The 16,309-nt window shown below is 34.4% G+C and overlaps 2 protein-coding genes across 2 annotated transcripts; one reads left to right on the forward strand and one right to left on the reverse strand.

The window, feature by feature from the left end:
* The first annotated feature begins 662 nt into the window (after positions 1-662).
* Positions 663-1,986, forward strand: LOC110710279 (fasciclin-like arabinogalactan protein 3). Its single transcript, XM_021888552.1, has one exon. It carries the CDS (start codon positions 787-789, stop codon positions 1,645-1,647), a length of 861 nt encoding a protein of 286 aa, XP_021744244.1. The 5' UTR covers positions 663-786; the 3' UTR covers positions 1,648-1,986.
* A 1,313-nt stretch (positions 1,987-3,299) lies between these two features.
* Positions 3,300-11,616, reverse strand: LOC110710142. Its single transcript, XM_021888396.1, has 4 exons — positions 11,071-11,616; positions 4,629-4,725; positions 3,950-4,015; positions 3,300-3,760 (listed from the first exon to the last, which is right to left on the reverse strand). Exons 1-4 carry the CDS (start codon positions 11,379-11,381, stop codon positions 3,677-3,679), a joined length of 558 nt encoding a protein of 185 aa, XP_021744088.1. The 5' UTR covers positions 11,382-11,616; the 3' UTR covers positions 3,300-3,676.
* Positions 11,617-16,309: the final 4,693 nt, after the last annotated feature.

Raw genomic sequence — 16,309 nt, forward strand, 5'->3', positions numbered from 1 at the left:
TATCTTATCTGAATCATACTCTATGAGTTACATAAGGTGTAATTTATTGAGAGTTATGCGTCTTAAATAGGAAGAAGAAACAAAATTAAGCGGTGGGAGTGAGTATAAATGTATGTATATAGAGTTCATTTAAGAGACTATTAAATTCTAAAATATGCCGTATATATATAACAATATATATTATTTGATAAAGAGACACTAAAATACGGAGTATATGGTTTTGATTCAATGAATTAATGAATTATGTAAAACGAACCTACACTAGCATTAAGTTAGGGTTATGAGATCGAATTAATGAATTATGTAAAACTAATTCAACTTAATTTTATTAAGACTCTGCTATTGTGTTCTAATGACTATATAATCTAATTTGAAGAACTAAAATAGATAGAATTTCATAACTTTACTGCTCTCATGATTACTTTGACAATTTTTGATAAGTAAAACTATAATTAGCACGTACTTATATTACTTTTAAAAATAGGCTTAAATTATCTTGATGAACATTATTTTCTCACCAGTAAAAATAGCTTGAAAATAGACATACACACAATAATGACCATGCAAATTGTTGGAAAAAACTATAATTAGACTATATAATTTAATCGAGTCATCAACAAAAGGCTATATAATTTTTTTATGAAGACTTATATTGCATGCTCTTTATTTTCTTCATGAATAAAAACGTTTATAACCTAAGAGGATAATTCAATAATTACATATATTCATCTTTGAAAATTGAATTATAACATTAATATTTTTTTAAATTTTATTTCAATCTCAAAGATGAATCTCAAGACATCTAATATTATCCTCTTAATCTCCATTATTTTTTTCTCAACAACCACCTCAATTTTTGCCTTTAACATTACTTATTTCCTAGACCAACATCCACAATTTAGCACCTTCAATGAACTCCTCACCAAAACCGGTGTGGCTGCCGGAATCAACAAACAAGGCACGGTCACCGTCCTCGTTGTCGACAACTCGGCCATGGGACCCCTCACAAGCGTACCACAAACAACCCTAGGGTACATACTTGCCACCCACGTCATCCTTGACTATTATGATAGCATAAAATTAGGTAACTTGGATGGCAAGTCAGTCAAAGCTACCAACCTCTTCCAACAAACAGGAAAAACCAACGGAGGGCAAGGACTCCTAAACATTTCCAAGTCCGGCGGGGATATCGTCTTCGGCTCAACGGCCAAGGGGGCCCCACAAGACTCCAAGATGGTGAAAGTGTTAGCTTCTCAGCCTTTCCACATTTCCGTGATTCAAATTAGTAAGCCTATTGTTACTCCTGGCCTTGAACAAGGACCTCCCACCGCGCCGTCTAGTAGCCCTAAAGCCTCCCCTCCTACTCCTACGGCCGCCCCACCACCTAAGTCGGTGGAGGCCCCCGCCCCTGGCCCCTCTGATGATGATGATGGTTGTTCCGCAGATAGTCCAAGGGCCGATAGTGAAGGCCCTTCTCCGGCTCCGGCTAGTGGGCCGGCCCCGGGACCGGCCCCACAAGCGGACGATGCCGATAAGGAGGCGCCTGCTAAGTCGGTCCCACACAAGAATGGTGGTGCAAGGTTGAGTGTTGCTGGGGGTGTGGTTGCTGCTGTTATGGGTTTGGTAGCATTGGCACACTACTTATAACTTAACTAGCAAGTTAATGTATATTTAAGTTTAATTTGAATGTTCTTGCATGTGCTTTGATTTTCTATTTGGGGTTTTATGTTCAAAGGAGTCATGGGGTAATTAAGAAAAATGGAAGATATATAGAAAGAGTATTCAATTCTTTGGTATATGTCGTTGCATTTTGTTAGGATATCTTGGTGAATTAAAATTTTAGCCCATTTTTTTTGTACGACATATGTGTCAGGTCACTTATATTGGTTATCAGTTAAAAAGCTAAGTACTTCTACATTTTGAACATATTGTACTAGGAAAGTGGTGGAATGATATAAATTAAATATAAATGAAATTTAATATATATTGTACCGGTGATTATGCAAGATTATATTTTGCCATGCATTTTTTTAACCAAATACTCGTAACAAATTACTCCAAAATGATATTCTACATACAAGTATATTATAAACCGAAAATTAATACAAAATACTACGTAATATACATACGAAGTATATATATATGGATGATTTGATGATATATAAAATATGAGACCACTGGAAATTTTTATTGCAACATGTTCCACTGTCGTACAGTAATTCATTTATTGAATATATCTTGGTGCCTCAATTGTGGCGCATGCATGATGTTTTCTTAAATTGTGATGGTAGTGCTACAAAATTTTACTTAGTTAATTAAAATCATTTAAAATTTCTATAAATCATTCTATTTTCTCTGTTTTTATAAGAAACCCCTCTTTTTTGGAGATTGTACCAGAATTAGTTGCCAGGCGTTGTGCAATGCCTAAAAAACTCGAGTTATTACTGTTAGGGCAAATCTTTGATACTACTTATATTTCTAAACATGGAATAATGGCGCTTTCATGCTGAATGGATTCACCTAAGGTTTGCTGTTTTAGATCTTCAATCTCTAATTATTACTACAAACTATTTTGATCGATCTGATACTTATAATTTAGCTTATTGATTGTGTGGTGCCAACAATTTAGTTCGATCATAACTGCTGGATTTCCAGTGTTTATTCAGTAATTTGGATCATCTCAAATTAAATGTGGCCTTTCTAATATTAACGTTCGTTTTCTTTGAAGTAACTCATCATCATCCAATCTAGTAATGCATGAAGCAGAGATAGCTACTACAGAGTACTTTGTAGCATTAGATCTTCATCGAGACTCTGTTTATCCAAACTGCTGTTCTATTTTGCCTGTAGTAACTCTAATTTGACGCCTTTCCATACTTTGGCAACTACGTTTCTTTACAGATTTGGAGCTGCTTTAGGAATGCGCTTAAACTCCACATTAAGCAGCTGTAAGATGGCTTGTGAGCTTTAAAAAGATTGCTAGCAAAGCAACAATACTATCATCTAATAGCTTTAAATGGTATATTAGCATTTACTTTCAGCTCCAAAATGTATATACAAAGTCCTAATATAAGAGAACATGTGATTGGCAGGACAACTTGTATTTTCAGGAGAACATTCATATGAATAAAAACAGCAAACCTTATTAAGAGTAAATAACTAAATTAAATTCACAGATCTTCAATGCTCGTGAGAGTTGCAAACCTCACGGGAAGAAATGGTACCTTCTTATCCACTATTGAGCCATTAGCGAGTGAGAAACAAACACGAGTGAGACTTGTGCTCAGGACAAAGATATATGCAGGATCAAAGTCTCGTAAAAATCTTTCACATCAAAATAAAACCATAAGTAGAGCCTGTGTAGAGAAAACCAGCTAGCTACAATAATTTCCATAGCAGAAATGTGATGATCAGAATCATCAGATCAGATAAGTTGAGTTTAAGCTCTGATCAAAGTGACTAATCAATAATCACGCTAGCACCTGTGTACAGTTTTGAAACGAAATATAAGTTCACCAAGAGTACTAACCCTGTTACATCAATTGTAATATACTAGTTTCTAGGTTTACGAAATACTACTAGAATGGTCTAGTTCATTGCTGACATTTTAGCAAATGTTCTCAGATACCACAAAAGAATGAAGCTATCTCAGCTTAGCACAGGTTCACACCAACCTTCAACCCTGAATCTTCTTGATGATGTCTGCAATGACTTCCTTCATGTTTAGATCCTTCATTGGTTTAAATGGCCTCTTCATATCCTGCAATTAATACATCCAGTAACCAAACCATCAATCAAAAAATTTACAAGTAATATACAACAATGCATGCCTGCACTCGACGGCTCAAGTATAACAATTATACTTAGGACCAGCATGATGACATAGGAGTACTAATAAAGCAAGCAAGTAAGATTGTTTGAAACAACATTGCATGCACTTGAAGCTTACCAGAAGACTGACAAATGTCTGTTCATTCTCACCCTCCGCCCGAATCTCAAAACATCCTTTCCTTGGCTGAAACGAGAGGAAAATGTCAATATTTAATAGAGACTATTGAGTCTAAGAATAGAAACTAACATGGCATTATCAGTTTTTCCCACCCCTCTCATTTTAAAGCATGACATCAGTTGTCAAAGCAGGGGGCTAGTACAGCCTTAATTAATAATCAAGCCTTCCAACTTTCTACGTTTTACGCATTAAAGAAGGGAGGGGGGCAAAGGAGATATTAAAGTGGACATAAAGACAGAAGACACCATATTAAACTATTAATGAAAACTTTCATTTTATAGCTCAGGGGAATTTTTTTATCAGATATTAAAACAGCCAAGGTTTTCAATATTGCCTCATTTGCTTTACATAATATGCAATTTTGCCTAAATCTGCGCCATTTAAAGGCTCGTACTCTGATATAATCATTTAAGCATGATGTCAATATTTTAAAAGCATGCTCAGACCTATCACAACCCACTATCTAAGAACTTCTACACAATTGCATGGCATTTGGCATCCTTTTATCCCGTTCAAGGTTGTTGTAATGATATTGTGTAAGTAAGGTGTACACAATCAAAGGATGAACTTTCACACTGCAAAAATAGGGAAAACTGAACAAGATAGTTGTTAAACTAACCGCCTCAGGGTTAACCAGCACTCTGGTACCAGGTAAATCCTTCATTAAGCCTCTTTGCACTTGTGTAGCCCTGCTTGAGAATGATCCGCATTGCTTACTGCAACAGCAAAAAGTAGAAACAATTGAGTAAAACTGAAGCATAAACAAGTCCACATTTTTTATATTAGAGGCACCTCCATAAAACATAAGCACTGATTTCATCTGCTACTAATTAAATGACTCTGGCAAAAGCCAAGAAAATGCACTTCAGCATTTAGAACATCATGTATGCATCAGAAATAATCTGTCATAGAAGCTAATAAGATTTAATAATCAGTATGAGCATGTGGAATTTAAATATACACTTGGACAAGCCTTGCAGGTTGTCTCACTATACCTCCTAAATATTTCTGCTGAAGAAACTAAGGCACAGGCTACTGGGGCAAGTTAGCAAACTAACATTCTTGCTTATGAATGCAAAAATAACCACTTGCTAGCTAGTTTGATATAAGTAACTGGGCACAGCTTTCAGCTTTTCAAAGTTCAAATGCCAATAAAGAAACAAATAGACATTAATGTAATTAGTCAATGAAGGCATTCAGCATCCCAATCAGATGAAAGTTGATTTTGCAGACCACCATGCAACCTAAGACTCGATCATAGCACAAAGAAAACTTTTATTTTATGCCATCTTACAGAAAGTTCTTCAGAATTTGGAACCACAAACCCAAATTGCAAACCCTGTCTTATATGAAGCAAGCTAAAACTCATATATAATACACTTAAATTAGACGTGTTTCAAATCTCCCGAGTAAAATTCTTTCCTTAAGTTGTTTATTTATGAATATCAGCTCTTGCACAAGATCTCAAAGATTCTCTTCGAACACTCCATGAGAACTAGGGGTGAGCAAAGACCCAGGGTACCCGGTACCGGACCCGGAACCGGTTAGGATCCGCCGGGTCCGGACCCGGAACTGGTCCCACCGGTTCCGGGACCGGGTCCAAAATGTCGGACCCGGTTGTAACCGGTTCCGGGACCGGGTCCTAAAATTTCGGACCCGGTACCCACTGGGTACCCGGTTTAAACCAATTCCAGTTCCGGGTACCCGGTCCCGGATCCAGACAATCCGGGTACCCGGAACCGGTACTGATTTAGTTATAAAAAATTATTTTTTTTTAAAAAACCCAACAATCCACAGTCCAATACAACATTAGGCCCATTTCATCCAACTCATTTCTGCTAGGGTTTCTGTCAGCCACTAAGCGTCTAAGCCTCCTCATTTCATTGAATTCATTTTTGCTAGGGTTTTGTTCTTCTCTGTTCATTCTCAATCTTCTCTGTTCTCCTCTGAAAATCTCATCTTGTCTTCTTTCGTTCTCATCAATTCACTGATTCTCGGTCTTCTTTCGTAAGTATTTTTCTCTTGGTACTCAAAATCTCATCCTCTCTTTCGTTCTCATCAAGCCACCGAACGACTGTCTCTTTCGTAAGTATTTTTCTCACTTTGTTTGCTTTTTGTTTCATCTTGCATATGTAGATCTCTGGTACTGTTTATTACTGCTTGCATTTTCTTTGGAGATAGTTAGAGTGTTTATGTTAATTTTAATTTTTATTTTCTTCAATTTCTGAGGGTGTTACGAGTGTTTAATATGCTGAAATCAATGAATTGGTACAAATTGACTGCACTTATAGTCTTTTTCTGCAATTTCTGGGTGTTTGAATAGATTCTTATTGAGTATTAATTGGTGGGTACCATTTTTAGTTGCTGTACATGTTTAGTTCAGTCATTGCTTTTATAGAAGTTGTTGTTTGGCTGTTAACATTGTGGTGTTGATCTCAGTACATGAGGTGGGTACACTGGGGTTTCGTTTTAATGATGTTATGTTTGCTGCTTGCATTCTCCCTGATAGAGTTAAAAACATTGGAAGAAACAGAGTCAATAACTCAATGTTCTATCTTTTGGCTTTTACCACTTGCGATGGATTAGTGGAAAAATTTCTTTAGAGGAGATATTTCCCAAAGTTCAAAAATTTTTTGTTGAATTTTTTTCCTGACTGAATGATTAAATAAAAAAATCATACTACACTACACTACAATCCCATCTTCTGATCACATTCACCTTGCATCTTTGCAATAGTGTTTTTTTTTTTTTTTTTTTTTAATCTAGTTATCATGATATTGGTTTACCTTGTTTTTTTCAGATTTTCAGATCTATTTCTTGTTTTATTGAGCTGGTCTTTTCTGAAATTTGTAGTTGTGGAGAAAGATGTAGATGGTGATGCATGTGCAGGAACTACAGTTGGATTTCTATGTAGAATTCTGCTTGTTTAAAAGGTTTTTATAGAGGAGAAAGTGTTTCAACAACTAAAGGAACCTTCTTTTCATAAGATTAATTACCATTTTTTCTTTATTAAGTTCCAATTCCTTTTTGTATTCTTCATGAAGATGATGTACTAGGATCTGTGCATATTGTCTCTCCTTTCTTTCTTTGTGTTTATGTGAGTGAGACAATATCAGTTCTGACTGTTGTATGTATTTGTGTAATGCATATAATCACTCTCACTTTGTGTAATGTTTATGTCTTATTAAAGTTTAATTTGTTCCTATTTCAGAACTATGAGCAATACCGACAATTCGTCAGTCCCTATGGATGATGAAAGTGAGGTTGGAAACGAGAATGCAACAACCAAATCAACCAAGGTTGGTGACAAGAGGAAGTCTGAATACTGGAACCATTTTTGGGATTTTAGAGATCCAGTAACCAAAAAAATTGTTCAAGTCAAATGCAAATATTGTGAGAAAATGCTAACAGGTAATACTAATAATGGAACTTCTTCATTAAAGAAACACCTTGGTGCATGTTCAAAATACCCTCCAAATGTAGACAAAAAGCAAAAACTCATTTCTGTTTACAAGTCTCCTGAATCTGATGCTACTATAGTCTCTAATTGGAAATTTGATGAAACTGCTTGTAGACTTGGTTTGGCAAGAATGGTTATTGTTGATGAACAACCATTTTCTATTGTTGAGCGTGAAGGTTTTAGGTATTTTTGTAGTGTTGCTGTACCTCAATTTCATATACCTTCACGTTTTACAGTTGCAAGAGATGTGAAGAATATATTTGTTTGTGAAAGTGGAAAATTAAAGAAATTAATTGGGTGTTTGAAATCGAGAGTGTCACTAACAACTGATTGTTGGACCTCCATTCAAAATTTTAATTATCTTTGTTTGACTGCTCATTTTATTGATGATAATTGGAAGTTGCATAAAAGAATTTTAAATTTTCAATTAATGGATAGTCATAAAGGTAAGGAAATTGGAAAAGTTGTGGAGGCATGTATTCTTAAATGGGAGATTGAGGATCGATTGTTTTCTTTAACTGTTGATAATGCTAGTTCAAATGATGTGGCGGTTGGATATTTGAAAACACATTTTCATGATAAACTTGTTTTGGAGGGTTCATTTTTTCATATGAGATGTGCTTGTCATGTTCTAAATTTGATTGTGAAAGATGGTTTATCTAGTGTGAAGTCTTCGATTGCTCGAATTCGTGCTGCTGTTAGATATGTGAGGAGTTCACCTTCTAGAGCTAAATTGTTTGCACACTCTTCTATGTTGGTTAAAGTTTCTTGTAAAGGTTCAGTTTGTCTTGATGTGGCAACTAGATGGAATTCTACCTTTCTCATGCTTGAAACCGCATTGAAATTTGAAAAAGCTTTTAATAGGTTTGCGGAAGATGATCCTGATTTTAGTAGGGAACTCAAGGATGGAGTACCTACACAAGAAGATTGGGTAAATGCTAAAGTGTTGTCTTTGTGTTTGAAATTATTTTATGAGTCTACAAAGAAAATGTCGGGTAGTTTATATGTTACTACAAACTTGTATTTTCACGAGGTTTTGGAGGTGTTAAGTTGTTTGATAGAATGGGAAAACTCTACAAATATGGATATTCGTATTATGGGTAGACAAATGAGGGAAAAGTTTGATAAGTATTATGGGGATCTCGGTAAAACTAATATCATGATGTTAGTTGCGGTTGTTTTAGATCCTCGATATAAGCTTAGGTTTTTGAAGTATTCTTTTAAAAAACTTTATCCTAACGACTTTGCCAAAGTCGATGTTATTTGTGACAATTTGTATGACAATGTTCAGAAGTTATTTAACCATTATGATGCTATTATTGCTTCTTCCTCTTCCAAGAATAATCGTAATATTAATGTTGCCAATGTGGATAATGGTTCTGAAAACTTGAGCTCTTCAAATAGTGAGCAAATGAAAAAGTTTTATGATGATTTTGATGAGGAAGAAAGTGATTTTATTGTTGAAAAAAGTGAATTGGATTATTATCTTGAAGAAGCTCGGGAGAGAAGGGTTGAAGGGGAAATGTTTGATATTTTGGGTTGGTGGAAAGAAAAAAGTGACAAATACAAAGTATTGTCAACATTGGCTAAGGACATTTTGGCTATACCAATTTCTACGGTTTCTAGTGAATCCGCATTTAGTACATCGGGTCGCATACTTGATCAATTTCGTAGTAGTTTGGGGCCAAATATGGTGGAAGCTTTAGTTTGTACTCAAGATTGGTTAAGGGCGTCAAATGTATGCATTGATATTGAGCGCTTCCTTGAGGATGTTCAAAAATATGAAGAAGGTAATACACTAATACTTCTATTATTTTGTATATTTATCTATTTTATTTCTCTAAGTTTATTACTTATATTGTTTACTGTTTTTTTTTAGAATTGGATGGTAGTGACACTGGCATCACACAAGTTAATGAATTTGTTGGAAATAATTGATGTGACAAAGGTTTGTATAATTGTATTCTTAATTATATTGTATGAAAAGATATCAAATGACAAATATTCTAAGGACATTTTGGCTTTTGTTTATAGGGAATTTGTGCTTCCTTGTTGGCTGCTGCCTCTTTGCTTTGTTGTCTGCTGTATGCTGTCTTTCTCCGTTGCTTAGATGGTTGCTGACTTGCTGCTGGTCTTGTTGCTGGCTGATGGTGTGCTCAGCTGCTGCCTGCTGATGGTGTGCTCAGCTGCTGCCTGTTGCTGCCCTTCCTTTTCTTCCCTTTTTTTTTCTGAACTTTTATTTAAGTAGTTGTTTTGGTTATGTTTGGATGTTTGGACTTTGCAGCATTGTTGAAGTTTGTTGTACTGATATTTTAGGTTGTTGAATTGGTACTTTTTGGCTTATTAGTTTGTAATATTTGTATTTTGAAATATTTGTATTTTGCTAGCCTCCAAAACTAATTTAGGGATATTATTATGTTAATATAACTAGCCTGCAAAATTCCATTATATATAATAATATATTATATAACAATTATAAAGAAAAAAACAGTATTTTACTACGTTGAATAATACCGGGTACCCGGTTTTGGAACCGGTTCCTACCGGGTCCGGGACCAGTTCCAAAAAATTTGGATCCGGTATTAACCGGTTCCGGGACCAGTTCCAATTCTTGGGACCCGGTTATAACCGGTTCCGGATCCGGGTATTACAAATATGACCGGGTACCCGGTCTTGCTCACCCCTAATGAGAACTACTACCCCAACTCTGCCAGCATATATCATACATACATTTTATCACCACCAAAACAACACCTCGTTTACCCACAACACATCTTTTCCAAATAATGTAGAGCCAAAACCACAATGTCAAGGACATTCCCACTACCCTAATGATGTTACTAACAGGAAGTCAGTCCACATTATCACAGAGCCCTTTATGCAAATTTGTGCGTACTAGTCAAATATTCAAACACAAGTTCAAACTAAATCCATTATAAACTGAATTTCAATGCTGATCCAAAAACGATTGTAATGAAGAAAAAATTAATATTAAGCAAAATCCGTATGCAAATTCAAGACGTCAAGTGACACAAAATTCATCCAAATTCACCCATATAGGAAATCCACAAAACACTGAGTACTCATTTACTTTTTGTATCTTAAATCAATACATTTTTTTTGACAAACAATTCCAAATAGTCAAAATAGCACAGTACAGAAGAAACAATAAAAATGTCAGATGATAATAATGGCTCAAAATGTAGCACACACACAACACAATCGTCCACTTTCTTCAAAATGTCACCAATAATTTCACAATTAATATGATAATAATGACAAGAACATCCATAATCAATTACCATCAAAAGAACTTCAATTATTAACCCAAACAAACGAAGAGAGAGAAAATCTTGAAAACCCTTATACAAACCCAAAACGAAAAAAACATACAAAAAAAATGCTACTGAAAAACACAAACCCAGATATTATTATAACCCAGAAGATAAACACACACATTCGAAAAAACAAAATGAAACCCAGAAAAATTAAAACCCATTTCCTTTCTTCCATCAACAAACCAAACCCTAAAACAAAAATCACTAAAAATCCAGAAAAATTTACAAAAACGAGAGAAAAATCAAAGAAGACAAAGATATACCAATGCTCAATGATGATAGTAGTAGCAGCAGAACCAGACCCAGAAGCACCAGCATCACCATCATCAACAACAGCTTCTTCTTCCTCAGTATCATCAGTCTCATCCTTCTTCTCCTCTTCAGCCATCGTTTTGGGCACTTCAGCCGTCGTTTTGGGCTTCTTCCCTTTCCTCTTGGAAGCCACCTGAGATGGTGGGACCGCGTCACTCCGAGTCAAACTCCGAGTCACCCTTCTTTGCGACGGAACTTCGACGGTGGGAGGCACTTCTCCTGCGAGGTCGTCAACTTCACTTCTACGCTTCTTTGGTGGCATGATTACAGTAGAGAGAGAAAATGGTGGGTTTTTTCAGAGCGTGAAAAGGTGGGTTTTTTTAGTGAGAGAAAATGGAGAAGTTTTTAGAGAGAGAAAGAGATTGTTGTTGTTGGTAGTGTAATAAGTATGGAGAAGAGGAGGAAGAAGAAGGAAATGTAAGATAACTGACAATTTCACAGCTTCTTTTGGGTTGTCATTATTTTTTTTATAAATAAATTAAAGTAAAACAATAAAGGGAAAAGAAAGGGTATATTGTTTTCCCGCGTTTTTGGACGGTCGTGATTTCATCTTGAGCTCATTTTTCTATGTTTTTGTGTATCAAAGAGTAAAATTTGCTTTTCCAAGTCTGAGAAAAATAAATATTTTTTAAAAATAAAATGACAGGGTAAATGTATTTAGGAATTAGGATAGACTTTGGATATTATTTCATTATTGATGATGGATTACGTATCAAAAAAGATGTATTAGGATTATGAGTATCTAATATTACCATAATCTAAAAGATATTGTCTGATTGTAATTATTATAGAGGATTTTTTTAAAAAAATTTAAAATTATTGTAGAGGATTCCTTTTAAAAAAAAAAAAAAAAATTAATCCGTATTATAGAGGATAATAACATACGGACTTTATATTTGAGACATACGAATCTATAAAAAAAATAACGTAATAACTAAAGGATTAGAGTGCGTTCTGTCAAAAAAAAAAAAATTATAATGTGCATTTAATCATTTATATCACCATAGTTTGTTGACTTCATATTTACTAATACGGAGTAACATTTTTTAACAAATATTTGGCATGAAATATTTCATGTGATGGCACGTGTAGTTTTTGTTGCTTGTTTTTTCGTAAATTGAGGTGAGTGGAGAATTTTTTCCCCTTTTCCAACGAGTTAAAATGTGAAAAAGTATTTTAAACTGAAATTTAATTTACTAACTTTAAATTAATTTTGTTGAACTAAAATCATTTTTTCAAATTAAAATTAAAATTTTCTAATTATCTTTTATCTTTGCTCTTTTAAGCTATTGACTTTTACTGATTAAAATTTATTTTGCTGACTTTAGTTTATTGCTCTACTTTTTTGCTTTCATACACCACGTTTTTGCTTTCATACACCTTGGCACCTTGCGTTTCCATTTTTATGTTTTTTGTGTAATAGTCATTCAAAAAATAAAAAATAAGATAAAAAATAAAATATGTAGCTAACCACATGGTGTAGCCACTTTATGTATGTATAACTGTTATAAACAACTAGTTAAGTAATAGGAGTTACACCAATAATCAACTTGGGTTACCTTGACTGTAAGAGTTACCGCATTGGAAACATGAGATTACTCTTATGATTAAGTGGAGTTATTCTTTTAATACTCGTATAATAAATTAACGTTACTCTTATGGACAAATTAAGGTTGTGCACATGGATATTTGAGAATTCTCATATTCAGGAGTGATGATTATTCCCATAAACAAATGTTGTGACTAGACACAGGATATGCTGCAAAAAATTTAAAAAATAAAATAAAATGCATAGAAAGGTGAGGCGCTTTCCTTCCTCGGCTCATAAGTAAAAAAGGTAGCTCTAAGTTTTGAATTTTCCCTAAACTTTATTGTTTTTAAGAATTTCGGATTTAATTATAATCTTGTGAAATTTAAAAACGATTATCCATTTATAATCTTGTGAAATCTAGGGACGATTATCTCAATAATTTTCTCCTCTAAATGATGGAGTACTCCGTAATAGGTAAAGAATTCGAAAATCCAAGCTATTCTTCTATTTAACCAAATATAATGTATATTACGCTTTGTTAGGATAGAAAAGAAGGAAGGAAAGGAAGGGGAGGGAAAAAGGAGGAAGGGGGACGTAAGCTCCATTTTCCCTCCAAATCTCTCCAATCTTGGAGAGATTTTATGCTTATTATAGAGAGATGGAAAATGGATCCCTCCCTCTCCTTCCTTCCCCCAATCCTTTACCCAAATTAGAGAATTTGTTCCCATCCCTTTCTCTTCTCTTCTTTTCCTTCCATTTCTTTCTATCCAAACAAAGTGCTAGTTTCATAATTCATGTATTACGTGCATTGAACACATATCAGATAGCTTGTAACATCTACTATGCACAACTACACTCTAAATGTAAAAGTCTACACATATTGTTAAATATTATATTAATGGCTTATTTGAGAATAAATCAATTGTTCATAGTTACTCTTGCAAGTCGCGAGATTGAATTTCACCCAAAAAAGATTTGGATGGGATGGGGTGGGATGGAGGTGTTGTTGTTGTGTTGAGCTTATAGTTGTGCCCTAATATAAAAGAGGAGTTATCTACCATCTCATTCCTATTCCTATTTAAAAGTTCAAGCAAACTCTTATGAATAGTGTGCGGGCATTTATACCTTTTAAAATAGTTGTTTACTTATTTGTCCTCATTGATGTTAACTATTTCTTTTTTTAAACTATTATGAATAATGTGCAAACATATATACCACTAAAAATAGTTGTTTACATATTTTTTACTCAGTTAATATTAACTGTCAACAACTCAATTTGTGACATACGGCGAAATTGATGAGTTCCCTAAATATGGCTACCTATGGTGCGCACGTTAACTACCTTAGTTATTAAAAAAAATAAAAAAAAAATAAATAAATAAAGGCAAATGGAGAAAGACATTCACTATCTCTATGGACTATATGATCTATCTCTTTAACAACATGACCTTATCTATAAATATTACTAAAATAACAACCGCTGATGTCATTACTGTTTATGTGTCAATCTCTTATTTAATTTTTTTTCCCGCTTAAAAGCAAGGATCAATGATATTTTTTTTTTCCCTTTGTGAGCTACCCTACTTAACATTGCTCTAAAAATTATATTCCAATCTGTAGTATGAATACAGCTTATTATCTTAGCTTAGGAAATTGAAACAATTTTGACTGTCACAATAATAAATGACCTCCTAGTTCCATCATTCCCCTATCGTTTCATCTTCCGTTGGATGACAAAGATTTTCATTCTCTCATCTCCTTAAATTTTACTCTATATTTCCAATCTGCCCCATTTACTTAATTCTTAGCCATAATTTTTTTTTTTTTGAAAAAATACACTTTAATAATCCCAACTATGGGCGATTTATTTCTAATAATCCCAACTAAGGTTTATTTTTTAATAATCCTAAATATGCTATGTGTTTTCCTCCAATGGTCCCAACCGGTCAACACAAAGTTAATGACCTGTTATAACAGGTTATCAAGACACGTATCAACACGTGATTGGTCCAAAAAAATTTCAAAAAAAAAAAAAATTAAAACCATAAAAAAAATTATATAAAAAAAACTAACATGTGTCTTATTCTAATTTGCCTAACATTTTTGAAAAATTGAAAAATCAGAAAATAATATAATTAAAACTTAATTAAGAATTCATTAGAAATTAATTATTAATTAAGAATTAAACCCAATTAACCACCCCTCCCACCACCACAACCCAGCCCATCACCCCAAGTCGTCGTCGGCGACCGGCTGCCCACCTTCGGTCGGTGCCTGATATGTTCATTTTATATAGTGTTTTACCCCCGTCCCATGGTCGTATTTAGGAGTATTCTTGGCTCTTTAGAACCACTCTTATCACTAATATGTGTATTCTAGTGTTCGTAGATTTGGTATTGTTTTATAGGAAATTGCGGATTTGGAGCATTTTCCCGGACTTATTTGAGCCACTACGAGCGTTGGAGTAGGATCGCATTATTATGACCACAATCCGAAGCCCAAGGCCGTGTTGGAGCAATCAAACCGGTGTTTAAGGGCTCGGCGAAGAAGAAGAAACCGAGGCAATGGACCGAGTCTTAAAGACCTAAGGAGGAAATGCAAATTGGGCCAAGAAAATAGCCCAATCGAAGAAGTCCACATATGCCCGAGTGCTCGCCCGACCGGGAAGACCCTCGCTCTGAGGCGCGCTCGACCGGGTGAGGCAGATGGAAAGAAGCAACTCTTCGCCCGAAGGCGGGCCCGGCCGGGCGAACCTCTGCCCGACCGGGCGCGTGTTTCTAAGGAGACTAACGCGACTTTTACTTTGTTTTAATTAGGATTTTCTAGCCTAAGTGTAAGTATGCTTTTGTTAAGCGAGTTTTGGGACATCTTTCATGAGTTTTAGTTTTTTAGTTTTAGGCTTTTAGTTAATACTCTTGTTTTCTCTCTCTACACTTAGGGTTTTATGCAATCCTTTATTTCCGTTTATTTTGGTAATGATTTCTTCCCCTTTTATTTTCAGTAATTTAATTGCTTTGATTTATTATGCTTTATTTAATTGCTTTGATTAGTTTAGTTTTAATTATGCACGAGCAGTTTTATTTCTAGGGTTTTAGGGATCCATAAATAATATGAAGGGGTAATTTATTATTATTGATTGTCAATGCTTGATTGATTTCCTATTGATTGATCGAGTTAAAGCTAAATTAGATTTGCGCAGGTCTAATTGTATGAGTTATGCAATATTGATTCGAGATTCGAGAGATGAGAATTGATTTTTTGGCTTAGTTTCAATAGGAAAGTTAATTTATAAACGGTTAAGTCAAGATTCGAGAGATGTGATTTAATACCGGTAGATTAATTCTGTAATTGTAATACGTAGCGAAAGTCCTTTATGATCTGATTAATAGATGTATTGATAATTGATTGTTGTGTTTTACCGTGGAATATTATTTATTGGTGAACCTATACCCTAGGTTTTGATTTATTGATTTCCTCCCTTATTTAATTTGTTTTAGTTTAATTATTCTCCTTTGTTCGATTCCTATAAAAAACAATAATTTGGCTACTTGATAATCTAGATTATATTAATTATTAAGGAATAACTTGTTTCCCTGTGGATTCGACCCTACTTACCTATCTATAATTAGTTAGAGGACTTAGGTAATTACTTTGATTAG

The sequence above is a fragment of the Chenopodium quinoa genome, unplaced genomic scaffold (assembly GCF_001683475.1).
Source record: "Chenopodium quinoa cultivar QQ74 unplaced genomic scaffold, ASM168347v1, whole genome shotgun sequence".
NCBI classification, from domain to species: domain Eukaryota; kingdom Viridiplantae; phylum Streptophyta; class Magnoliopsida; order Caryophyllales; family Amaranthaceae; genus Chenopodium; species Chenopodium quinoa.

Excerpts from the sequence above, each read along its gene's own strand:
- LOC110710279 (XM_021888552.1), top strand. The coding sequence starts at position 787 with ATGAATCTCAAGACATCTAATATTATCCTCTTAATCTCCATTATTTTT.
- LOC110710142 (XM_021888396.1), bottom strand. The coding sequence starts at position 11,381 with ATGCCACCAAAGAAGCGTAGAAGTGAAGTTGACGACCTCGCAGGAGAA. Across the intron at positions 4,726-11,070 it reads ACTATCATCATTGAGCATTG|TAAGCAATGCGGATCATTCT; the intron begins GTATATCTTTGT and ends TTGCTGTTGCAG. Across the intron at positions 3,761-3,949 it reads AGACATTTGTCAGTCTTCTG|GATATGAAGAGGCCATTTAA; the intron begins GTAAGCTTCAAG and ends TATTAATTGCAG.